General features: G+C 44.8%; 1 protein-coding gene across 3 annotated transcripts in view; it reads right to left on the bottom strand.

Annotated features, from left to right (window-relative positions):
• RGS22 (regulator of G protein signaling 22) overlaps positions 1-26,652 on the bottom strand; it is a 475,118-nt gene that overhangs the window by 82,027 nt on the left and 366,439 nt on the right. For all 3 annotated transcript variants that reach the window (XM_033934655.1, XM_033934656.1, XM_033934657.1), the window contains 2 exons: positions 19,646-19,825; positions 6,777-6,935 (listed from right to left, as the gene is read on the bottom strand). In XM_033934655.1, coding sequence (XP_033790546.1) covers positions 6,777-6,935; positions 19,646-19,825 — 339 coding nt within the window. The remainder of the gene's footprint in view (positions 1-6,776; positions 6,936-19,645; positions 19,826-26,652) is intronic.

The following is a 26,652-nucleotide window of genomic DNA, read 5'->3' as shown; positions in this document are numbered from 1 at the left end:
CGGTTTGGATGTCAATAGAAGTAAAGAGGGCGATAAAGGACAAAAAAGTATCTTTCCGGAGATGGAAAGAGGACCCAACAGAGGAAAATCGCCAGGCGCACAGGAAATGCCAAAAGGAATGCCACCGGGAGGTTAGAAAAGCAAAAGAGAAATACGAAGAGGGGCTGGCCAAGGAGGCGAAAAACTTCAAGGCATTCTTCAGTTACGTTAAGGGGAAGCGACCAGCGAGAGAGGAGGTAGGGCCGTTGGACGATGGGGACAGGAAGGGAGTGATTAAGGAGGATAAAGAGGTAGCTGAGAGGTTGAATACGTTCTTCTCGTCGGTTTTTACGAGCGAAGACATATCTAATATACCAGACTCAGAGGAGCTCATGAGTGGGGAACAGGCTGAAAAATTAGAGCACATAGAGGTAAGTAGGGAGGATGTCCTCAAACAGATAGACAGGTTAAAATGCGGCAAATCACCGGGCCCGGACGGGATCCACCCAAGGGTTCTGAAAGAACTAAGACAGGAAATAGCGGGCACAATCCAACATGTTTGCAACCTATCCTTGAAGACTGGTGAGGTGCCAGAGGACTGGAAATTGGCAAATGTCACACCGATCTTCAAGAAGGGATCGAGGGGTGACCCCGGGAACTACAGGCCGGTGAGCCTGACTTCAATAATAGGGAAGATGGTGGAAGCTATGATCAAGGACGGCATTTGCGAGCACATCGAGAGGAATGGCCTACTGAGAACAAGCCAGCACGGATTCTGTAAGGGAAGGTCGTGCCTAACGAACCTTCTGTACTTCTTTGAGGGAATAAGCAGTCGGATGGACAATGGGGAGCCCATAGATATCATTTAACTCGACTTTCAAAAGGCTTTCGACAAGGTGCCACATGAAAGGCTACTTAAGAAACTGTGGAGCCACGGGGTGGGAGGGGATGTGCACAGATGGATCAAGCACTGGCTGTCGGGTAGACTGCAGAGGGTTGGAGTAAAGGGTCAATATTCTGACTGGCGGGGAGTCACGAGCGGTGTGCCACAGGGATCGGTGCTGGGGCCTTTACTCTTTAACATATTCATCAATGACCTGGAAAAGGAGGCAAAGTGTGAGGTTATAAAATTCGCAGACGATACCAAAATGTGTAGCAGAGTTAGGACCAGGGAGGAGTGTGAGGACCTACAAAGGGACCTGGACAAGCTGGAAGACTGGGCAAACAAATGGCAAATGCGCTTCAACGTGGACAAATGCAAGGTCATGCATATAGGGAAAAAGAACCCGTTGTTCAGCTACAAATTAGGGGGGGTATTGTTGGGAGACAGCAGACTCGAGAGAGACTTGGGTGTGCTGGTGGATGCATCACTGAAGCCATCTGCACAGTGCGCAGCAGCCTCGAAAAAAGCCAACAGGATGCTGGGCATCATAAAGAAGGGCATAACAACCAGAACACGGGAAGTCATCATGCCATTGTATCGAGCGATGGTGCGTCCGCATCTGGAATACTGCGTTCAGTATTGGTCGCCGCACCTCAAGAAGGACATGGCGGTACTTGAGAGAGTCCAAAGGAGAGCAACAAAAATGGTAAAAGGGCTGGAACACTGCTCATACGCCAAGAGGCTGGATAGGCTGGGGCTCTTCTCTCTGGAGAAAAGGAGACTCAGGGGAGATATGTTAGAGACCTTCAAGATCATGAGGGGCATAGAGAGGGTGGATAGGGACAGATTCTTCAGACTGAAGGGGACAGCAAATACGAGGGGGCATTCTGAGAAACTGAAGGGAGACAGGTTCAAAACAAATGCAAGGAAGTTCTTTTTCACCCAAAGGGTCGTGGACACTTGGAATGCGCTACCGGAGGAAGTGATCAGGCAGAGTACGGTACAGGGATTCAAGCAGGGATTGGATGGATTCCTGAGGGATAGAGGGATCGTGGGGTACTGAGTAAACCAACCTGGTCGTGCATGTGCAAGACCGGAGGGCTAGGACTTCGATAGGAGGGCAGAACTTAAATGGGAAACCAAGGTGGCAGGGGAACCCCTTCTGATGATTCAGACAGGCCTTGACCTGTTTTTGGCCACCGCGGGAGCGGACTGCTGGGCAGGATGGACCTGTGGTCTGACCCGGCAGAGGCACTGCTTATGTTCTTATGTTCTTATGTTCAAGATGGCCACTGCCAGAAAATTCACACCAAAAAACAGCCTGTGAGAGCACAACTGAAAAATAAAAAATGTTGAAAAGGGGTTTGGAGAAGGGGGAACCTGGCTCTAACTCCAGAAACCCTTAAATGACTTTCAGAGCACCCTGATTTTCTCCATAGGGAATAATGGGAGTACTCACTGTGACTTTTGATGCCTGTCAACTTGTAGCAGCCTGCCTGTACGGAAAGGATTTCTGCCTCAGAAAATGCCAGTAACAAGTCCACTGTTAAGAGATCTTCTGGCTGCCGGTCGGACAGACCCTAACCAAGGACTCCTACCCTCAAAAATCCATGCGAGGCTTCAGGGGCAGAAAATTCCCAGCTGGATCCCCGATACTTAGGGTCCCCACAGCCTGCACTTAAGCCTCTGATAAATCAGCAGGCAAGCCAGCTCCCAGGGGAACAGACCCTGAGCTCCTGAAGGGGCACAAAGCAGGCTGGCTCCATAGGCACTCTGAGAGATTTGCCTGGGAGCAGCAGTCCGCTCATGCGGGATTGCATCCGTTTCCTGTCGAAGTAAGCCCAAGAAGGGGACCTACGAACACCAAAGCCACACATAAAAATCGAAAACCGACAGCAAATATACCCTAAAATAATAAAAGAAAGCAGAGCTGATCAGAACACACCTTCTAAGTTCGCTTGCAACAGGAAAAACTGAAGAGGAAGCTATTCTCCAGTTCTAAAGTGGAGGAGCTGGAATTTCTGAGTGACACACTTCTGCAAAGCTTGTAACTAGGGGGAAGGAACAGCTATGTTACAGAATCCTATGCCTTTGCTACAGAATTAACATTAGGAGAATGCAACTTGCCAGACAAACCTAGCTATGTGGGTGCTTATATTTCTGCTAGGGCAGAATTTCCCAAATTGGTCCTGGAGCACCCCCTTGCCAGCAGGTTTTCAGGATATCTACAATAAATATGCATGAGATTGATTTGCATGCACTGCTTCCATTGTATACAAATCTCTTTCATGCATATTCATTGTTTATATTCTGAGACCTGACTGGCAAGGGTGTACTCTAGGACAGTGTTTTTCAACCGCTGTTCCGCGGCACACTAGTGTGCCGCGAGATGTTGCCTGGTGTGCTGTACGGTCAGGGCCGCCATCAGGGCAGTACCACCAGTCTAGGGAGAGGGGCGTTCCGCCCCACGTGGACAGGAGAGAGCTGGACGGGGGACCCGCGGAATTCAATACATCTCGAGCCGCGAGGCTCGTCTTCTGTTCCTGCCTGCCCTGCAGCTAACATATAGCCGATCGCAAGCGTTCCCCGATGTCAGCGCTGACGTCGGAGGGAGGGCTTAAGCAAAGCCTGCCCTCCGACGTCAGCGCTGACGTCGGAGAATACTTCCGTTCGGCTATTTGTGCGCGGCAGGGCAGGCAGGAAGCAGAAGACAAGCCTCGCGGCTTGAGCTTCGTTTTGCTGAGAAAGTTGTAAAAATGGGCTGGGAGGCAAACACGGAACACAAAAGGGGGGAGGGAGTGCGTTTTGGACACAAGGCATGAACTTGGGAGAGAGGAAGGGAGGGAAAGAGATGCTGAGGTGGGGGAGGGAATGCGTTTTTGGACACAGAAGAAATGGACTTGGGAGAGAGGAAGGGAGGGAAAGAGATGCTGAGGTGGGGGAGGGAATGGGTTTTTGGACACAGAAGGCATGGACTTGGGAGAGAGGAAGGGAGGGAAAGAGATGCTGAGGTGGGGGAGGGAATGGGTTTTTGGACACAGAAGAAATGGACTTGGGAGAGAGGAAGGGAGGGAAAGAGATGCTGAGGTGGGGGAGGGAATGCGTTTTTGGACACAGAAGAAATGGACTTGGGAGAGAGGAAGGGAGGGAAAGAGATGGTTGTGTACACGGGGAATAGAAGAAAGGAGAATTTTTGGTCATAGGGAGGGAGTGAGGTACAGATAGTGGCATACCAGGGTGGGGGGGGGCGGTCTGCCCCACCCCGGGTTTACGTCCCAAGGGGGTGCACAGCTGGCCACCCTCCAGTGTTGTCCCTAGGCCGGCAAACTGCGGCTCTTTAGCCACTTGAGTGCCACCGCCGCCATCGGGAACAGGCCGGCGCCAAGTTCTCCCTGCTTTTCCCTGTGGGGCCGACCAACTCTCGCCACTCGCGTCAATTCAGACGTCGGAGAGGACGTTCTGGGCCAGCCAATCGCTGCCTGGCTGGCCTAGAACGTCCTCTCCGACGTTAGAATTGACGACGGGTGACGAGAGTTGGTCGGCCCTGCGGGGAAGAGAAGCAGGGAGAACTCGGTGCCGGCCTGTTCCCGATGGCGGCAGTGGCAGCCTATTCCCCAGTGGCGGTGGCAGCATTATAAAATACTTTCTTTGTGTTTATTTGATTCCTATATATTTATATATAGTCAATATAGGCACAGTTAAATTTTTTAACTTTTTCTAATGGTGGTGTGCCTCGTGATTTTTTTCATGAAACAAGTGTGCCTTTGCCCAAAAAAGGTTGAAAAACACTGCTCTAGGACTTATTTGGGAAACACATGCTAGGGTATCTAGTTATTATTGTACTTGCAGTGTTATCGGATAGATCCAAATGCTAATTAATTATCACAGCTTGCCAGACTGACCCGCTGTGGGGTTGCTGGCTTTGTACTATTCTATAAAATGGCACCTAAATGTATATGGGTATACACATGGGCAGGTTCGCAGTTATGCATGTAAGTTATAGAATACTACATCCATGGATGTTTCAGCAATTTAGGTGGCTACATTTATGCCAGCTCTATGATTGATATAAGTGCTCACACTTAAATTATAAATGTGTATTTTATCTGTTGCACTAGTAATCTGTAAGGGAAAGGAAGCAGCTACTTCCATTTAAAGAACAGGTACCATATAGCCACTCTCTAAGGAGTCTTTTTACTAAGCTGCATTAGGCGTTAACATATATACCTAATATAGTTAAAAATGGGAATTCATGGGGTTGCATTCAATTGGCCTTGTACTGAAGAGTTACTGTAGAACTTGCTGGCATTATTGGTTGTTGGGGAGGAAAGGGAGCTGGTTAAATCACTATGTTGTTCTGTATTGCTTCTTGTAATGTTATTGAGAAAATTTTAAATAAATAAAACTGGAATAGCACAGAATGCACTCAATGTGCTAACCGTATGCTAATTTTTTTTTTTTGAGGGAGCACGTCAGGGGCAGAGAGTGGGCATTCCTGCACTAACCCGTTAATGTATCTACATTACCATGCACTAACTAGTTAGCACATTTATTCTAAATGAGCCTTTAACACCTACAAAAAGGGAGGCAGTAAATGCTCATGCAATAATTTTTTTTTTTTTTTTTTTACAATGGCTCACGCTGATAACATTAGCATGTGGTTATTACAACAAAAAAATAGAAAATAGAACATTTTACGGCTGCAGTAAAGCAATGGAAGTAAAACCTGGGTGTCTCAATCCATCCTCCTTTTTCTGGGGCCATATGGGAACCCTAGCTCAGACAATTCATTCATAAATCGCGCCTAGACTAAGGGGGTGAACATTATGCATGTAATCAGTGCATGTAAATCACACTATGCATCACTCATTCTCTGCCCTCAACATAGCTACAAGTAGAGAATGACACGGTGACAAAATTCATCACCGTTCCCGTCCCCGCAGATAACCGCGGGAAATAATCCCATGTCATTTTCTAGTGTCTATTTCAGCCTCAGTCCTTCTACAACAGCATTCTTCAAAGCAAAGCTTGCGGGTCAGTGGTTGTGTCCATTCATACTCTGAATCTTCCCTCTCTCTTTAAAGAATGACATAAAGATGGTTTCCCGCGGTTATCCACGGGGACGGGAATGGTGATGAATTTTGTCACCATGTCATTCTCTAGCTACAAGTACGCACTAGCATGCATCACACATACTGTTAGGCTTATCCTAATTCTGCCCCTAGCAGTCAGCATTTTTAAAAATGATGACCGCCACCGGCTGAATGTTGACCAGTTAGTTGTGACATGTATACAAAATATAAAAATGTTAAACTAAACCATTTTAAAACATAGAAACGACAGCAGATAAAGGCCAAATGGCCCATCTAGTCTGCTTATCTGCAGCATCCATTATCTTCTCCTCTCCCTAAGAGATCCCACATGCTTGTCCCACGCTTTCTTGAATTCAGACACAGTCTCTGTCTCTACCTCTACCAGAAGCCTATTCAGCACATATATGTAAAAAGGTATTTCCATTCTATCACCTCTTAACCTCATTCTATGCCCTCTCACTCTGGAGTTTCCTCTCAAATGAAAGAGACTCACCTCATGTGTATTTATGCCACATAGATATTTAAGTCTCTATCATATCTCCCCTCTCCTGCCTTTCCTCCAAAGTATACATATTGAGATCTTTAAGTCTGTCCCTGTACGCCTTATGATGTAGACCATCAACTATTTTAGTTGCTGAAATCAAGTAAAGAATTTTCTGCGTCATTTCAGAAAATAAGAAAAAAAGGTTCTTCAAAAAGACCTTTCCCTTCAACTTGACTAACTGGCAAGAGATGCATTAAAGTAAAAGAATGAACTTTCTTATCATTTTTAATTTTTTTTTTTTTTTACATAGAAACATAATTATGTTCTTTATCCTTACCCTGAACGATTTTTCTGCTTCTTTTATCCTCTTTTGCAACTGTTTCAACTGCTTAGTTCTTCTTTTCTCCATAAGAGGCAAGAACTTTTCATCTGTAAGGTTGCTTTTAAATGTACAAAATTCAGGCCACAATTTGAACAGATTATTAAAGACTGTCATCTAAATTAAAAAGGAAAGAAAACCCCAATGTATTTAACTACCAAATTGAAGAAAAGGATATTATATTCCTGTAATTGTTTATCTTAAAGGCATTTTGCTCGATATTGAAAGCAATTTACCTGAGCAGGAGAGGCTCCTGCCTGGTTAAATCACTTACGGCTACTTGTGGTTATATTCACCGACACTACCCCTGCACTGTCCAATTAGTGATGGAGTGGTCCAAGGGTGAAGTTTGGAGGGGGACCTGGGAGTGGCTGGAATTTAATTGGTTAGTGGTAATATTCATTTTTGCTAACTGATTAAGTGCCTCAAGTTAAGACAGTGAAATCTGTCCTAACATTAGCTGCAAAGCTAACTGGGCACCAATCTGAATATGCTGGGCAGCAGCATCCAAACATTTGGTTTCTACCTCTCCCTCCCTTCTGAAGACAGCTCAAGTCTGGGCTCAAGCCCCCAGCCCACAGTAGAGGTCTGCACGGGAACGGGGATCGCGGGGATCCCGCGGGTCCCGCGGGGATCCCGCGGGTTCCCCCCCTGGCCCACGGGACTCCCACGGGGACGCCCCCTGGCCCACGGGACTCCCACGGGGATGCCCCCCTGACCCACGGGACTCCCACGGGGACGCCCCCTTGCCCACGGGACTCCCACGGGGATGAAAACAACCTACCTAAATTCTGGCGATGCAAGTCTGGCGATGCAAGTCTGGCGTCGGGTCGGGAAATAGCCATGTTGAGCAGTGAGCTCAGCACGTACACAGATGAAAGCCTTGCTTGCTGATTGGTCTGGCGGCCCCGCCCCACCGTGCCGCCGGACCAATCAGCAAGCAAGGCTTTCATCTGTGTACGTGCTGAGCTCACTGCTCAGCATGGCTATTTCCCGACGCGGGCATTAGGCTGTTTTTTGTCATTTCGGGTGGGGGATGGCAGCGGCAGCGGCAGCAGCAGCCTGAAAAAGAAATCATCCTGGCCGGGTTCGGTGTCATGCTCCGGAGCTTCTACAGCCTTCCTATCTCCCTCTCCCTTCTACCTGCGGCTCTCTTCGGCAACTCAGCAGCAAGGATCGACACAAGCTTCTGGCGTCGGGGCCTACCCTCTGCGAGTCCCGCTTGTTTCAACTTCCTTTTTCCATAAAGGCGGGACTCGTAGAGGGAAGGCCTCGATGTCGGCAGCTTGTCTTGATCACCGCTGCTGACGAGTTGCTTAAGAGAGCCGCGGAGCAGGGGGGTGTTGCCAGGTGCAGGTAGAAGGGAGAGGGCCAGATGCAGGACTCGTGGGTGAGGGAGGAGAAGAGAGAGGGGAGAGAAACAAAAGGAAATATTTCATACTGGGCTGGGCCGGAGTGGAGGGAGGGTGGAAAGATTCTGGCTACAGGGTGCATTAACAATGGAAAAGGGGGGAAAGCTGAAAATGGAGATAGTGACACAAAGAAGAGAAAGGGTAAGCAGGACCTTCTGAATAAGGATAGAGATACAGAGGGGACATGAAGAGGAGGTGAAATAGAGACATAGAAGTAATGCTGAAAAAGTGTGTGTGTGGGGGGGGGAGATAAAGACATTGAAAGGGCAAATGGTGAATATGGGGTAAAGACAAGGACAGAGACAAATGAAGATTCTGAAAAAGTGGTGAGATACGGATATAGGTGAGATGGACACAAAGAAGGGTGATGCTGGAAAATAGGTGGAATGGTAATTCTGACAGACACAGAAGGGAAATGCTGGATCAAGGAGAGATGGGGCTCAGGCTGGATGGAATGAGGAGAAATGCCTTGTTGGCCCGGAACTTCCTCTCCTACGTCAGAATTGACGTCAGGGAGCGGAATGCTGGTCAGCGCGACGCTTCTGCAGGGAAAGCTTGGGACAGCGGTGGCTTGGGGACTATTCCCCGATGGCGGTGGCAGCAAACCGAGTGGCTTGGGGGAGGGCACGGAGAAAGAAAGAAAGGGGGCAGACAGAGAGACAGAAAGAAGGGGGAACAGGGAGACAGAAAGAAAAAGTTGGGGGAGAGAATGAGGTCTGGAGGAGAGGAAACATACAGGAGGCTGAAAGAAAGGAAGAAAGATTGGATGCACAGTCAGAAGAAGAAAGTGCAACCAGAGACTCATGAAATCACCAAACAGCAAAGATAGGAAAAATGATTTTATTTTCAATTTAGTGATCAAAATGTGTCTGTTTTGAGAATTTATATCTGCTGTCTATATTTTGCACTATGGCTCCCTTTTACTAAACCGCAATATTGTTTTTTAGCGCAGGGAGCCTATGAGCATTGAGAGCAGCGCGAGGCATTCAGCGTAACTCCCTGTGCTAAAATCTACTATTGTGGTTTAGTAAAAAGGGAGGGGGTGTATTTGTCTATTTTTGTATTTTGTTACCGAGGTGACATTGCATAGAGTCATCTGCCTTGGGAAATGTATATGGCAGATATCTTTGTTTTGTGTTCAAAAGAAAAGGAAATGCATTTCTGGTTTTATTTCTACAGTGTTGAAGTACTTGTTGGCCCTTGCTGTGACTGGTGGGGATCCCCAAGCACCGCCAGCAGAGGACCTCCTCTAGAGATGGTCAGAACTCCCCTCCACCAAGCGCAGCAGTTGCTGGCAGCATCCATGAGCCACTGAGGTGCCAGCATCTGTGACTCAGGGACGCTACTGCTGCCTGCCAAGCTTGGCAAAAGGGACCCCAGGCCAACTGCAAAGGAAGTCCTCAGCTGACAGTTTGTGGGTTCTCATCAGCTGAGTATTTATATTTTATATTTACATTAGAGGTTCTGGTAGAAACCCATTTACAAAGTATGTATTCTTCCCAATTAATATTTCCAAATTAATAGTCTCTTTGCTTATTTGTAAATGGGTCTCTACCAGAGCCTTTAATTCAGTAGCATAATTAAATAAAATAACTATTTCTGAAGTTTATAGGGAAGGATGGTGACGGAGGGGATTCCTCGCGGGGACGGGTGGGGACGGAGGGGATTCCTCGCGGGGACGGGTGGGGACGGAGGGGATTCCTCGCGGGGACGGGTGGGGACGGAGGGATTCCTCACGGGGACGGGTGGGGACGGAGGGATTCCTCACGGGGACGGGTGGGGATGGGTGGGATTTTGGCGGGGACGGGTGGGGACGGGTGGGATTTCTGTCCCCGCGCAACTCTCTAGCCCACAGTCCTCATTGCCCCTCCCCCCTAAGATAACTCAAGCCTATCTTGAAAGACCCTGATGGTCTAGCGCAGAGTTTCTCAACTTCTTCAAGCCAAGTATCCCCTAAGTCTAACAAACATCAACCGAGTACCCCCATCCAAGCTCCACCCAGACCCACCCAAGCTTCACCCCTGTCACCCCATCCCCATAATAATAGTACTAATTGTAATGCAATTTCTTCCATTCATTTTTCATACACACACTATATAAACTGATTAATACATAATGGTAACCACAAAATTAAAACAAAGCACACTGTTTGCAGAGAAAATGTTAATTATCATTTATATTTGTTTATTTTTTCAGAGAGACCAAGGCAGATGACATTAAAATATGCAATGTTACCTCAGTAAGAACATAAGAATAACCTTACTGGGTCAGACCAATGGTTTATCTAGCCCAGTATCCCATCTTTACGGAGGCCAATCCAAGTCACAAATACCTGGCAAAAACCCAAATAGTAGCAGCACTCCATGTCTCAACAGCAGAAAATGAACTTTTCCTCCAGGAATTTGTCCAAACCTTTTTTTTTTTTTTTTTTAACTAGCTACATTAACTGCTCTTACCACATCCTCTGGCAACACGTTCCAGAGCTTACTGTATATACTCAAATATAAACTGGGACTTTTAGGCCAAACAATTGGCCCCATAATGGGGGTCCCAGTTTATAGTCGGGCCAGCGCCTCCCTCCCAGATTTATTGCAGGCCACTGCCAGGTTCTGTCCCCTCCCTGCCCTGTCTGTCATACCTGCTCTGCTGATCACTGATGGTACAGAGGTGTAGCAGGCAGGAGTGAGCTTTCCATGCTCCTACCCCGCTGCTAACCTGGTTGGTCAGTGGCTGCCGCAAGTTGTGGTTTCTTCAGCCGCTGAGCAGCACCGAGCAGGAGCTGCTTTGGTGCTGCTGCTTGGGCTGAGCAGCTTCCTGACTGGCTCCTGTGAATTCAATTAGCGGGAGCCAGTTAGGAAGCCGCTCAGCACCAAGCAGCATCGCCAAAGCACGCTCCTGCTTGGTGCCGCTCAGCAGCTGAAGAAACCACAACTTGTGGCAGCCATGGCAGTGACCGACTAACCAGGTTAGCAGTGGGGCAGGAGCGTAGAAAGCTCGCTCCTGCTTGTTGCACCTCTGGACCACCAGGGATCAGCAGAGCAGGTATTATGGACAGGGAAGGGAGGGGGCAGGAGGCAGAGCCTGACAGGGGATGGAGGGAAGGGGGCTGGGTGCAGAGCGTGCCAGGGGAGGCAATGGGTGCTGGGTGCAAATCCTGGCAGGTCAGGGCAGTTGAATATTAAGCCGCCTGACTTATAATCGAGTCAAGCATTTTTCCTCCTTTTGGGGGGGGGAAAATAGGAGTCTCTACTTATATTTGGTAAACGGTAACTGTTCTCTGAGTGAAAAAATATTTCATGTATCACAAAAGTCAAATCTCCACTCCTATGAAGAAGTTTATACTCAAACACTCGCACATCACTTTTATAGTTTATCTATACTCGGAGCTTGATATTCGTTCAGGAAAAGGCCTCAGAAATAAGGAGTGCTATGCTTATAATTTCAGTGATAATCATTACCAGCGTGGGTGTATTCCAAACACGTACTCCGTACTGCAATCACTGGCCAAAAACCTGTTCTTTTATTTCATTATCCATATTATGTTTCTTCTAATTTAAACTATTTTTTAAAACTATTTTTAAAACTTTTTTGTTTTAATTTATATCTCTTATTTTGCACATTAACTGATTGAGTGCAGACCGCTTTTACCACCATTCTCACGAGTCTATTATCTCCCTGATAAAGGACGTAATCAACAACAAAAAGAAAAACCCTCAGACCATTGGAACCCTTAATTATCTCAGAAATTCTAGAGACATCTGATAAGGACTTAGCATTGTCAGCCACTTTGATCATAACGAACTACTCCTACTCAAAAGTCAATACAGACGACTAGAAAGAAAATGGAGAAAGAATAACCAAGAAACCATGAAAACAGCATGGAGAAAACTAAACCACCAATACAAGCTAAAACTAAAATAAAAAAGACACACTACACCAACCTAATAGGCAAAGAAACCCAAGACACAAAAAAACTATTCCAAATACTAAAAACTCACAGACACCAAACCCTATCTGGCCAATAACGACACCCGTCCCCCCTCAGCCATCCTTTTAGCCGAATACTTTAAAAGCAAAATCACATCTGCCAGGACTACCCTCACCGGAACCCCAACCCACCTAGAAGAGATCACAATGCCCCCCACAGAAAAAGATTCATCAGCGGCAGACAGAACCTGGTCCCACTTCCCCACAATACAATGATCCAACCTTAACAAACTACAAAAAATACAGCCACGCAGCCTGTGACATCAACCACTCTCCTCCATACCTATTAAAATCCTCCAGTACCAAATTCCGCGTTCTCCTCATACAATGGACACAAACCATGCTCACAGATGGCCTTTTCCCGCATGATCTCAGCGAAATCGTCGTCACCCTAATCCTAAAAGACCCTAAAGGAGCAACGGATCAACCATCCAACTACAGACCCATAGCCTCAATACCACTCTATGTCAAACTAATGGAAGGCCTGGTAGCCAAACTCCTCACCAACTACCTAGAAGACCACAACATACTCCACCCTACACAATCTGGTTTCAGAACCAACTGCAGCACAATGACACTACTGGGTTCCTTCATAGACACAGCTAGACAACACCTCAGCACAGGTAGAAAAATGTTGATTATACAACTGGATCTCACTGCAGCATTTGACCTGGTGGACCACAACATCCTACTGCAAATACTGGAAACAAAAGGAATCACAGACAAGGTACACATATGGTTTCAAGGATTCCTACAATCCAGAACTTACAGAGTAAAGTTGAACAAAGAATATTCAGAACCATGGTCCAATCCCTGCGGCATACCCCAAGGATTTCCACTATCCCTTACTCTCTTCAATCTCTACATGGCATCCCTCGGCATCTGCCTGGACAATTTAGGCTTAACCTCCTATAGCTATGCAGATGACATCACCATTCTCCTTCCTTTTGACCAACCAATGTCCTCCAAGACAGACACACTACACAGGACACTTGAAACAGTTGCAACATGGATGAATAATCGCAAACTGAAACTGAACCCAGACAGGACAAAATTAATTCTCCTCGATAATAATAAAACCCCAACCATAACAAATCTAGTAATAAACTCAATCACATACCCCATATAACCCACTCTAAAACTTCTAGGAATGACAATAGACAGATGCTGTACTATGCAACCATAAATCAATAAAACAATACAAAAATCATTCATGGTCATGAGAAACTTGACTGTTGTACTAATCACCTTTGTTTTACTTCAAGCACTAATTTCAACACAATGCTGATGTGGTTAAGTGAACACTCAGACCCACAGCTGAGGTCCGGTGAAACAAGTTCATGGGGCAGCTGTTAAGGAGACCATCATAGTTGTTCACAGTCTCCTCCACCAAACAAAGACTAAATAACAGAAAATAAAACTTAAATAAAAATAAAATCATAAATTTCACAACAACTTAACTTTGAATGGTGTAGATGGTACACATAACTGCTGTGTTTGTGCCGTACCCCTCCTGAAGAAGCCAGCGGGTGAAACCTAGGTTAGGGGGTCGGTATTGTGAATAAACGGAGGAGCCCGGAGCAGATATGTGTACCATCTACACCATTCAAAGTTAAGTTGTTGTGAAATTTATGATTTTATTTTTATTTAAGTTTTATTTTCTGTTATTTAGTCTTTGTTTGGTGGAGGAGACTGTGAACAACTATGATGGTCTCCTTAACAGCTGCCCCGTGAACTTGTTTCACCGGACCTCAGCTGTGGGTCTGAGTGTTCACTTAACCACATCAGCCTTGTGTTGAAATTAGTGCTTGAAGTAAAACAAAGGTGATTAGTACAACAGTGATTTATAAGCATCACCTTGGATAAATATATTCCCTTGCTGTTTTTTGATCATGAGAAACTTGAGACAAGTTCGAAAATTCGACAGAACACAATTCCAGCTCTTGGTACAGTCACTAGTCCTAGGTCTTCTAGAGTACTGCAACATACTCTATCTCCCCTGCCCCGCAACCATGTTAAAACAACTACAAACAGTTCAAAACACAGCACTAAGACTTATCTATTCACTGAGGAAACATGACCACATCACGATGGCATACCTTGACTCACACTAGCTCCCAAGAGTACAATTCAAATTCTACTGCCTACTATTTAAAATAATAAACGGAGACAGTCCAGCCTACCTAAACAACCGCCTAATCCAAACTACCTCAACCAGACATGGGAGAACCCACAAACCGTTCATCCCTCAATCAGAGACGTCAAACGAAAAAAACTGTACGATGGCCTTCTAGCCACACAAGCAGCAAAACTGGACTACCAACTCTCCAATTTACTGATAATGACCCCAGACTACAAATCGTTCAGAAAAGATATAAAAACCATGCTATTCAATAAATCCTTGAAGACAAACTAACACCACAAGACTCATCCCAATTCTCTGAAGCAACCCACTCTTCTTTTCAATTCCTCTGGAAATGGCCAGATAACTTCTTTTGTAATCTGCCTTGAACCACAAAGTATTGGCGGAATAGAAATCACTAATGTAATGTAATAACTCTAGCTTTACCAATTGATAAAACATGGTTGTTACAACTTTACTTTAAAAACAGACAAAAAATTTTCCTTGGTCATAAATTACAAATGTTCCCAGATCGTTCACAGGAGACACAAAAGCGCCGCCGTGAATTTCTTCTTTTGAAACCTGGGGTTATATCTTTGGGGGCAACTTTTTATTTGAAACATCCGTGTAAGTGTATTGTGTGTTACCGTACTATTAAGTATGTGTTCTTTGAACCATCTCAATTGACAACCTGTGTGGCAATGTCTCGTCTGGATGCAGGAAATCCTTTAGCCCTATAATTTGTTTAAGTAGAGGACCCTGTTTCAGTGTTATAGCTTTCAGCATCTTGTTAAATATTTTTTATTTTCTTCTGTGTTTCGCTATTTTTGTAGTCTTAGATCCAAAGATGAGGACTTGAGCATAAATAGTTTAACCTTGTTATCTTTGAATTATAGTTTCAAATGTATTTAATGTACCTTACTATTATTGCTTTCTGTACAAGTGTATACTTGGATTTTAAATTGAAAATCAATAGATTTAATTACAAAAAAAAGGAATTCATTCAGTCTCTCCACTATGGCTTTATCTTCCCTGAGCGCACCTATTACTCCTTGATCATCCAAAGGTCTCACGGTTTCCCTCACAGGTTTTCTGTTTTTGATGTACTTAAAAAAATTGTCTTCAACTTGATAGTATCAAAGAGGAACTCAGTAAACTTAAGCAAGAATTGGAGGAAATTAAAGCAGCTACAATTATCCCACACAAATATACCAATTTAACACCACTCCCCCAAAGAATATAACAAGCCAGGAATAAACGGATCACAGTAGGCTCAGGTAGACTGTGGCATGTGGCACAGAAACATCCACCTTCACAATTGTTGCCTCTAAAGAATCCCTATGCTCCATTAGAGCAGTGTGATGCTGAAGATAAAAGAACTGAGGAGGAATTAGAACCAGTGAAGATAATGTGAAGAAAAGCATCCCCAAAGCACATATAAAAAAGTTCAAACCAGAAAGGTATTACTGCTAGGAGATTCCATCATTAGAGGGATTAAACTTGGAGCACAGGACAAGGAACTCAAAGAAGTGAAATGCCTTCCAGGATCCTGAGCTACCAGGAATGCCAGACAAATACTGACTGTAATTAGGGAAGAAGCAAAGATTTTGAACCCTTGTGTTGTTATCCTAGCCAACAATAACCTATCTGCAGCACAGAAAGCTTTTTGGGAACTGGGAGAGGAGTTAAAACCTTTGTAAAGATTGTAGCTTTTTCAGAAATACTGCCTACTTATGGAAAGGGTATGGAACGAGTACAGAACACTGAGAACTTCAATAGGTGGCTCAAAGCCAGGTGCCATCAAGAAGGCTTTATGTACATAGGAAGATGGGGCAATACATGGAAAAACAAGAGACTATATTGTAATGATGGGCTTCATCATACCATTGCAGGAAAAAAATTCTAGCTGAGAAATTCAGGCAATACGTTTCTAGGCATTTAAATTAGAAGGTGGGGGTGGCATATGTATGGAGGTTACTTCCGGTGGCCACCCCCAGCAAAAGACAAGATTTGATGATAATAAAGAATGCAATGAAAACAACAATATTAGCAATTCAGTTCCTAGCGATGCAACATGAAATGAGCTGAAATTAAAAAGTATACAAAAAATGAGATTGTTGAGGAATAGTAGCTGGAAAGCAATGACCACAAACGCCCGCAGTCTAAAGCAACAAAAATCAGGATCTGCAAGCCCCGATGTTAGAGGCAGACTTGGATATTGTTGCTTTCACTGAGACATGGTTCAATGAGTCCCATAGGTGGGATGCTAACATAACGGGCTATAATTTCTTCAGGAAGGACAGAGATGGTAGAAAAGGTGGAGGAGTAGCTCTTTATGTAAAGATAGATATCCAAGCGACTGAAATGCAGGGCACCTGGGGAAAGGAAGAAGTGATATGGATTGTTTTGAAAAGAGAAGATGAAACTTCTATCCACTTGGGTGTTGTCTACAGACCTACGACTCAATTGCAGAAAATTGACAAAGATATGATTATAGATATACAAAAGTTGGGAAAGGGGAGGTGCTGTTGCAGACTGATTTCAACCTGCCAGATGCAGACTGGAAAGTTCCATCTGCGGAATCGGAAAGAAGTAGGGAGATCGTGGATGCCTTTCAAGGGGCTCTGGTCATACAAATGGTAATGAAACCCATGAGGGAAAAAGCGATACTGGATCTGGTGCTCACAAATGGTGAAAGTGTCTCTAATGTCCGAGTGGGGGCAGTAGCAATCATCATACCTGGAAAGTAGCAATCATCATACGGTTTGGTTCGATATAGCAGCCACAGTGGAGGATGGCCACACAAAACTCAAAGTCCTGGATTTCAAACATGCAAACTTTAGTAGCATGAGGGAGTACCTGAAGAAAGAGCTGATTGGATGGGAAAACATTAGGGAAGTGAAAAAAACAGTGGTCCAAGCTGAAAGGTGAAATAAAAAAAATGCTGCTGACCTTTCTGTGAAGAAAATAAATAAAAATAAGAGAAAAAGGAAAACAATATAGTTCTCCAAACTAGTGGCAGAAAAATAAAGACAAAAGAATTGGCATTCGTGAAATATTAAAAAACTCAAGAAGAGGAGTACAGAAAGGAATATCAAATGAAACTGAAAGAAGTCAAGAGAGAAATACATCTGGCGAAAGCAGAAGAGCAAATGGCTATAAATATAAGAAAGGGAGGCCAAAATTTTTTTCTGGTATATTAGTGAAAGGAGGAAAACAAAAAATGGAATTATGAGACTGAAAGAAGGTATGAACCACTATGTGGAGAGTGATGAGGAAAAAACAAATGTGCTAAACAAATACTTTTGTTCAATGTTCAGTGGAGAAGAACCGCAATTAATCAGCAAAATTACACCTGAGAATGGAATGGATACTGCACCATACCGCACCATTCACAGACGGAAGAGTTTATGAACAACTTGAAAAACTGAAGATGGACAAAACTATGGGACCGGATGGGATCCATCCCATGATTTTGAGGTTCTGGTGGGTCCTCTTAAAGACTTTTTTAATAGATCTTTAGAGACGAGAGAGGTTCCGCTGGACTGGAGAAGAGCGGATGTGGTCCCTCTTCACAAAAGTGGTTGCAGAGATGAAGCGGGAAATTACAGACCGGTAAGCCTCACTTCGGTTATTGGAAAAATAATGGAAACGTTGTTGAAGGAAAGGATAGTGAAATTCTTAGAATCTAATGGATTACAAATTTGATTGAATTCTTTGACTGGGTGACCAGAGAATTGGATCAAGGATGTGCGCTAGATGTAATTTACTTAGATTTCAGCAAAGCCTTTGACACAGTCCCTCCAAACTCCATGTGCTGAAGTTAGGGCCCAAAGTTGTGAACTGGATTAGAAGCTAGTTAACGGACAGACACCAGAGGGTGATGGTTAATGGAATTCGCTCAGAGGAGTGAAAGGTAAGTAGTGGATTGATTCTGTTTAATGTTTGTGAGCGACATTGCTGAAGGTAAGGTTAGCCTTTTTGCGGATGATACAAAGAGTGGACACCCTGGAGGGAGTGGAAAACATGAAAAAGGATCTGCAAAAGTTAGAAGAATGGTCTAACATCTAGCAACTAAAATTCAATGCAATGAAGTGCAGAGTGATGCATGGGGGGGGGGGGGGTAGAAATCTGAGGGAATCGTATGTGCTGGGAGGTAAGAAGCTGATAAGCACTGACAGAAAGAGGGACCTTGGGGTGATTGTGTCTGAAGATCTAAAGGCATCTAAACAGTGTGTTAAGGCAGTGGCTGCAGCCAGAAGGATAGCAAGGATAGCAAGAAGAGTAACCAGCAGGAGAAGGGAGGTGTTGATGCCCCTGTATAGGTTGTTAGTGAGGCCGCACTTGGAGTATTGTGTTCAGTTTTGGAGGCCATATCTGGCAAATGATATAAAAAGACTTGAAGCGGTCCAGAGGAAGGCGATGAAAATAGTAAGGGGTTTGAACCAAAAGAATTATGAGAAGAGACTGAAAGACCTAAATATGTATACTCTGGAAGAGAGGAAGGACAAGGGAGATATGATACAGATATTTAAATACTTGAAAGGTATTAATATAGAACCAAATCTTTTCCAGAGAAGAGAAAATGGTAAAACTAGAGGGCATAATTTGAGATTGCGGGGAGGAAGACTCAGGAGCAATGTTAGGAAATTATTTTTTATGGAGAGGATGGTAGATGGCTGGAATGCCCTTCTGAGGGAAGTGGTGGAGAGGAAAATGGTGATGGAATTCAAAAAAGCGTGGGATAAACATAGAGGATCTCTAATTAGAAAACGAAGAATGTATATTAAAAAGCTAAGGCAGGTACTGGACAGACATGCACGGTCTGTGTCCCATATGTGATGATTTGGTGTAGGATTGGGCTGGGGAGGGTATCGATGTGAATTCCACTAACTTGGAACATGAGGATATAACTGGCCAAACAGGATGGTTGGATAGGCTGGAGTGAGCTTGAATGGTAACTTCAGCATTTGGAACTTAGGACAATACCAGGTGGACTTTACAGTCTATAACCCAGAAATATCAAAGAAGAGACAAGTTAATTTAATCATGTATTTTTAATGGGTATAACTAATGGGCAGACTGGATGGACCGTTCAGGTCTTTATCAGCCGTCATTTACTATGTTACCGCCAAATAGCAGTTAACTCTCAACTACACGGACAACTTTGAACAATATCAAATTCTCTCTACCAGATTGTTTAAAGTGCCTGGCAAGATCAAAACAGTTTGTTGGCATATTTACATAAATAGCAAATGGTATATAGAAAATTATATACATATCAAAATATCACACTCTATTTTTACCTGAGCCTCACGAAATATGTATGGTCCTAGGTCTTTTCTGTGCTCTATAATCTTCTCTGCTTGTTCAATTGGAATATCAATTTGCAGTGTTGGTGGGACAGTGGAATTAATAAAGCAGTCGATAATAGCTGTAATCTTATTCTGGATGACAGATTCATCACAATGGGAGTGGCACAAATCCTAGACAGGGAAAAAAAACCAACAACCAACATGCACTCAGAGTGCTGTACTACATACTACACTGTTCAGCAGAGATACCACTTCTTAATTCTTAGTTCTCTGTAGAGGTTCATAACTTTAAAGAAATGAAACAAATATTAACGATTAAATTTTCAGTAGCATGCTTATCTGTACAGTTATGAGTATACATTTAAAAGTCAAATGAAAGGAGCAAGGATAAACTGGCAGGTTCCAACTGTGGGTTAGATATAGCCAGGAGTAGGAGTATCAATCTAAAATTAACCTTTAATATATCCAGAAATGTCATATGTTAAATCAGACTCAACATGGAGCCATGTTTCAGCAATAAATGCCTTCTTCAGGATTCATTATCTCTCGTCAGTATTTGATGGGAATCTCAATCGCAGTTTGTAACTCTGAAATATTATAGCTACTTAACCAGTCCAATGCTGAAATGGCACCTTGATGTCACATTCAATTATGTCTCAGATGCTAACACTTAAAATATGGCTCTGTATCACTCCAATTTAATGTGTGATACCTCTGGATATAATAAAGGTTAATTTTTGATTGATATTTTGAATCCTAGCTCTATCTAACCTACAGTTGGGACAGCAGTTCTCTGAGGACAGCAGGACGAATATTCTCACATCTAGGTGATGTCAGTGATAGAGCTTGGTGTGGACACTTGCTATCAAGTTATAGCAAGTGCCTTTCCATCCGACACAAGGGAAGGTGGAAGGGTGTGAGAATGATCAGCATGCTGTCCTCTGAACACCTGTTACAGGTAAGGAACTTTGTTTCTCCAGGGATAAGCAGGTCTTCCTATTCTCACATCTGGGAATTGCTAGCTACCAGGCTCACTGAAAACAACAAGGTTAAGATAATAGGGACTCAAAACATTAAGGCCTGTACAGCAATTAAACTGAAAGCACAGTTACTTACCATAACAGTTGTTATCCAGGGACAGCAGGCAGCTATTCTCACATGTGGGTGACGTCATCCACGGAGCCCGGATGCAGACAGCCTCGCAAGCAGTGGTGTACCAAGGGGGGGCAGTCCGCCCCGGGTGCAGCCTTAGTGGGGATGCACAGCCGGACAGGTCCGGAAAATTCCTGGGCCGTGACGGCACTCAGCGGCATCGGCGCCCCCCCCCCCCTCCGCGACGGCACTCAAGTTCGGCCTCCTTCTGCCGGCATCAACAGAACTTCAGATCGGCAACAGGTGCTCAGTCAATAGCTTCCCTGACTCAGCTTCCTGTTTCTGCCCAGGCAGTTCAGTCAGGGGAAGCTTTTGACTGAGCACCTGTTGCCGATCTGAAATTCTGCTGATGCTGGGAGAAGGAGGCCGAACTTGAGTGCTGTCGCGGAGGGGGGCGCCGATGCCGCTCAGTGCTGTCACGGGGGGGGGGGGGGGGCTTGCCAATCTTGTTGCCAAAATCATTAAGGTGAGGGAGAAAGATGGGCCTGTGGTGGATGGAGAGATTGAGAGAAGGGGAAGTGATGATGGAAGTTGGGGAAAAAGAGAGAGAAGGGGCAGATGATGGAAGTGGGGAGAAGGGGCAGATGATGGAAGTGGGGAGAGAGAAGAGGGCAGATGATGGAAGTGGGGAGAAGGGGCAGATGATGGAAGTGGGGAGAGAGAAGAGGGCAGATGATGGAAGTGGGGATAAGGGGCAGATGATGGAAGTGGGGAGCGAGAAGAGGGCAAATGATGGAAGTGGGGGAAAGAGAGAAGGGGCAGATGATGGAAGTGGAGAGAAGGGAGAGAGAGAAGAGGGCAGAGGATGGAAGGAGGGGATAAATAAAAGGAGGGCACATGATGAGGGAAAAGGATTGAGTTAGGGAAATACTTGAGGGGGTGAGGGAAAGAGGTGGGGAGCTGTAGGTAGACAGTAAAAAAGGAAATTGATGAGAGGGTAGTAAGAACGTAATCTAGATGGATGCAGAAAATAAATTGAAAAGGAAAATGAGGGAAGAAAGGGATTGCAGAAGAGAGGTGTGGGAGAGGGAAGGAGAGGAGAGAGATGCCAGACCAATGGAGGTGAAAGGAAAGATGGAAGGGGGAGGCATACAGTTTCTGGAAGGGGCATAAAAGGAGAGAAGATGCCATATAGGGGTAGAAAGATGGCAGACAGTGGATGGAAGGGAGTAACAAGAAGATGAGGAAAGCAGAAACCAGAGAAGACAAAGGTAGAACAAAAATTTTCTGTTTATTTGTTGCTTTAGGAGACGTGTCACTATTTCTGTGGTATTGCATTGTATGCAGAGTCCAGCTTCTTGCTGGTTCAATTTAACCTTTGTCTATGTATTTCTATTTTATCCCCCCTTTTACAAAACTGTGGAGCGTTTTTTAGTGCCAGCCGTGTTGGTAGCAGCTCTGATGCTCAGAATTCTACCAGAGCTGTTACCACCGTGGCTAAAATCCACACTACAGTTTTGTAAAAGAGGGAGGGGTTAGTTTGTGATGACATATTCCATACTAGGCGAAGGTATTTTCTGTGTTCTGTGTGTTCGAAAGACATGGTTTTCTGTTAGGATTGACGGTGTAGGATTGATCTGTACTAGTCTGGCTTGTTTAGTTTTACAATGGGTGTATTGATGTACTGCTCACTGCATATGTAAGATGCTGCCTTTTCCTAGGTACTCATGTGTGATGTGTGGCTTGTTACTAAAAATCATGTTTTTCGTACAGATGGGGGGGTGCCAAAAAATGATGGGCCCTGGGTGTCACATATGCTAGGTACGCCACTGCTCGCAAGCATACTTGCTTGTAGAAAATTTCAGAAGTTTCGAGTCAGCCGCACCACGCATATGCAAGTGCCTTCCCGCCCAGCACAGGGCAAGTCTCCTTAGTTCGGATAGCTAGCAGGGAAGCCAACCAGGGGAAGTGGGTGGGCTGTGAGAATAACTGCCTGCTGTCCCTGGATAACAACTGTTACAGTACGAAACTGTGATTTATCCCAGAACAAGCAGGCAGCTTATTCTCACATATGGGTGACCTCCAAGCTAACCAGAATGGGTTGGTGGAAGCGTTGGCAACTTAGGAGAATAAATTTTGTAATACTCTCTGGCCAAAATGGCCATCCTGTCTGGAGAAAACATCCAGACAATAATGAGGTGAAAATATGAACCAAGGACCAGGTGGCAGCTTTACAAATTTCCTCAATAGGAGTGGATCTGAGGAAAGCTACTGAAGCCGCCATGGCTCTGATTTTATGGGCTGTGATTCGGCTCTGTAGATGCAGTCCAGCCTGGGCAGAGATACAAGCAGCCATCCAATTGGAGATGGTACGCTTAGAGATTGGATTTCCCAACTTGTTTGGATCAAAGGAGACAAAAAGTTGATGAGCAGTTCTGTGTGATTTGGTGCGTTCCAAGTAGAAGGCCAAAGCACGCTTACAGTCCAGAGTATGAAGAGCTGATTCTCCAGGGTGAGACTGAAGCTTTGGAAAAAACACTGGAAGAACAATGGATTGGTTGAGATGAAATTCTGAAACCACTTTAGGTAAGAATTTAGGATGAGTATGAAGGACCACCTTGTCAAGATGGAACATAGTGAAAGGTGCATCAGCAACTAAAGATTGCAGCTCACTAACTCTTCGAGCAGATGTGAGGGCAATGAGAAACACTACTTTCCAAGTGAGATATTTCAGATGAGCCGTAGACATTGGTTCAAATGGAGGCTTCATTAACTGAGCAAGAACAACACTGAGATCCCAAACCACTGGAGGTGGTTTGAGAGGAGGTATGACATTGAAAAGTCCTTTCATAAATTTGGAAACCACCGGATGAGCAGAGAGGGGTTTCCCTTCAATAGGCTGATGAAAAGCAGCAATTGCACTGAAATGGACTCAGATAGATGTATACTTGAGGCCAGAGGTGGATAAGTGCAAAAGATAATCCAGAATAGAAGATAAGGAGGAATGCTGAGGCTCCTTATCATGAGAGATGCACCACGTAGAAAATCTACTCCATTTTTGGTGGTAGCATTGTCTAGTGGTAGGCTTTCTGGAAGCCTCTAAAATATCTCTTACAGGTTGAGAAAATTGAAGAGGAGTTATGTTGAGAGGTACCAAGATGTCAGGTGCAGAGACTGTAGGTTGGGATGAAGTAGAGATCCATAACTCTGTGTAAGCAGAGACGGAAAAACTGGTAAAATGTACAGCTCCTTGCTGCTGAGTTGAAGTAGAAGGGAGTACCAAGGTTGTCTCGGCCACCGAGGAGCTATCAGAATCATGGTGTCATGATTGTTCTTCAACTTGACAAGAGTCTTGAGAATGAGAGGGAATGGAGGGAATGCGTAGAGGAAGAGATTCGTCCATTCCAGTAGAAAAGCATCTGCCTCGAGGCGATGAGGAGAATATATCCTGGAGCAGAACTGAGGCAGTTTGTGGTTGTGGGGAGATGCAAAGAGATCTATCTGAGGAGTTCCCCACTGTGAAAAAATGTGATGGTGAGGAATTGAGTGTCCATTTGTGAAGTTGCAGAAGATGACTCAATTTGTCCGCCAAACAGTTTTTTGCCCCTTGGAGGATTGCCCAGTCCCAAACCTTCAGAGCTTCTTGACAAAGGGAGAGAGATCCTGTCCCTCCCTGTTTGTTGACATAGTACATGGTGACTTGGTTGTCCGTCCATATGAGTACCTGGTCGTGAAGAAGATGTTGAAAAGCTTTGAGAGCATTGAAGATAGCTCTGAGTTCCAACAGATTAATGTGACACTGACGATCCGTGTTGGTCCAATGGCCTTGTGTACGGAGACCATCAAGATGAGCCCCCGAAGCATAGGTCGAGGAATCTGTCATGAGGACCTTCTGATAAAGGGCAGATTGAAACAGCAAGCCTCTGGAGAGATTGGAAGAGAGCATCCACAAGCGGAGAGACTGTCTCAACGAAGAGGTGACCGTAATGTGTCGAGAGAGTGGTTCGCAAGCCTGTGTCCACTGAGATGCCAGGTCCACTGAGGAATTCTCGGGTGAAGTCTGGCAAAAGGAGTCACATGCACTGTGGAGGCCATGTGACCTAGGAGGACCATCATGTGTCTCACTGAGATTGAAGAGCAGGAAGACTCTGCATGACAGAGTTGAAGAAGAGCATCCAGACGTTGTTGAGGAAGGAATTCTCTGAGTTGGATAGTGTCTAGAAGAGCTCCGATGAACTGTAGATTCTGAGAGGGCTGAAGTTGGGATTTGTAGGAAAAATGCTTGAGTACCTGACTGTAAATTGTTTAATACACCTTGTCCAAGTGGTATATCAAATTCCAATCTCTTAAAGTGAATTAGAGGTTGTACAGAGATGGGCTTACATGAAGATGGTAAGTACTAATTGCATTAAGATGAATCCTTACAGTGCAAGTAAAGAGGTCTAGTTTCTTACCCTCAAGCAAGACAATAAACCTCCTCCACTTAAAATAGTAATACCTCTTATCGGTGTCTTTTTTGGAAGCAACAAGATTCGGAAGACGCCCTCAGGTAGGATTTGAATTCTATACTCTCAATGTCCAGGTCACGAGAGCCAGAGACTGGATGTTGGGATGCAAAATTGAGTCCTCATTCTGAGACTGGAACTTCTGGGCAGAACGGGCAAAAGGTGGATACACATACTTTTGAGAATAGTAGGATCACCTCCTAGTACTACTGGAAAACCTCCAAGTAGAGGCTGCAGCTATAGGCTGTCAAGATGGGAACTGGATGGTATCTGTGTGCTTCTTTATGAGATTAGTGACTTCCTCCACTTTGTTCCCCATAAGACTGTCTCCATAGCAGGGAACATCCTCCAGCCTCTTCTGAACTGCTGGTTCCAGGTCAAAGACATACAACTATGAGAGTCTATTCATACCACACCAATAGCGGAGGCTCTGGATGCAATTATCAAGTCATAAGCACTTGTGGCCAGATATTTTCCACAATGCAAATAATTATTGGCCAGCTGGCGAAGCTCTGCAGCCTGCTCCGGAAGGAGAAAATCTGAAGGAGAGAGCATACTGAGATCAATGGCTTCAAGTAAATGCTCATGTAGAGTTGATAGGGCTGGATGTGGGCTATGAGTATCGAGGCCTGTAAAGTTTTTCTCCCAAATGAATCTAAAGTTCTTGCCTCTCTACCTGGGAGAGTTAAGGCATGAGTTCTGAATCTCTTAGCTCATTTGAGAGAGGATTCAACTACTAAAAAGTAGTTTGGTGAGGCAGCTGGGTCCTCCTAAATCTGGAAGCCTCCTGGATACAGTACTGCATATCCACCTTCTTAGGTGTGATCTGCATTCAGAGGGATGTTTCCCAGTTCTTCATCAGTGCGTCCTTATGGATAGGGTGCAATGATACCATAGCCCTGTCTTGGGAGGAGACTCATACTCCAGGACAGAAAACATCTCTGCCCTAGGCTCCTCCTCTATCTCCAACTTAAAACAGAATGGGCAAAGCCATCTCCTTATCAAAAGCAATGAAAGAGAGAAACACAGATTAAGTTCTCTCTTGAAGTGGTAATGGATCAGAAGGAATGCCATACAACTCCTCCACCTAGGATTAATGTGGGTCCTCATCTGAATCTCATTAGTGGTCCCAATTAGACTCTTTTCTTTCACGTCCAAATGGACTTGAGTACTGGTGACGCCAATGCTCCGGTGCTCCAAGCACTATGTGAAAGAGAACTGTGCTTCTTAGGATTCTCCTGATGCTCAGCGTTGCTGTCCTTTGGTGCCAAAGAGGATGACATTGAACACAAGCATCTTTGGTGTTGGTCCGATATCAAGAGAGGTAGATGTCAACATTACTATGCTAGCTGTCTGCATTTTCTGATGGTCTAACCAAAGTCAGCAAAGGCCTATGGGACA

The sequence above is a fragment of the Geotrypetes seraphini genome, chromosome 2 (assembly GCF_902459505.1).
Source record: "Geotrypetes seraphini chromosome 2, aGeoSer1.1, whole genome shotgun sequence".
Taxonomy (NCBI): Eukaryota; Metazoa; Chordata; class Amphibia; order Gymnophiona; family Dermophiidae; genus Geotrypetes; species Geotrypetes seraphini.
The sequence above is the reverse complement of the archived record's forward strand: the minus strand, read 5'-3'. Positions and strand labels throughout refer to the sequence as shown.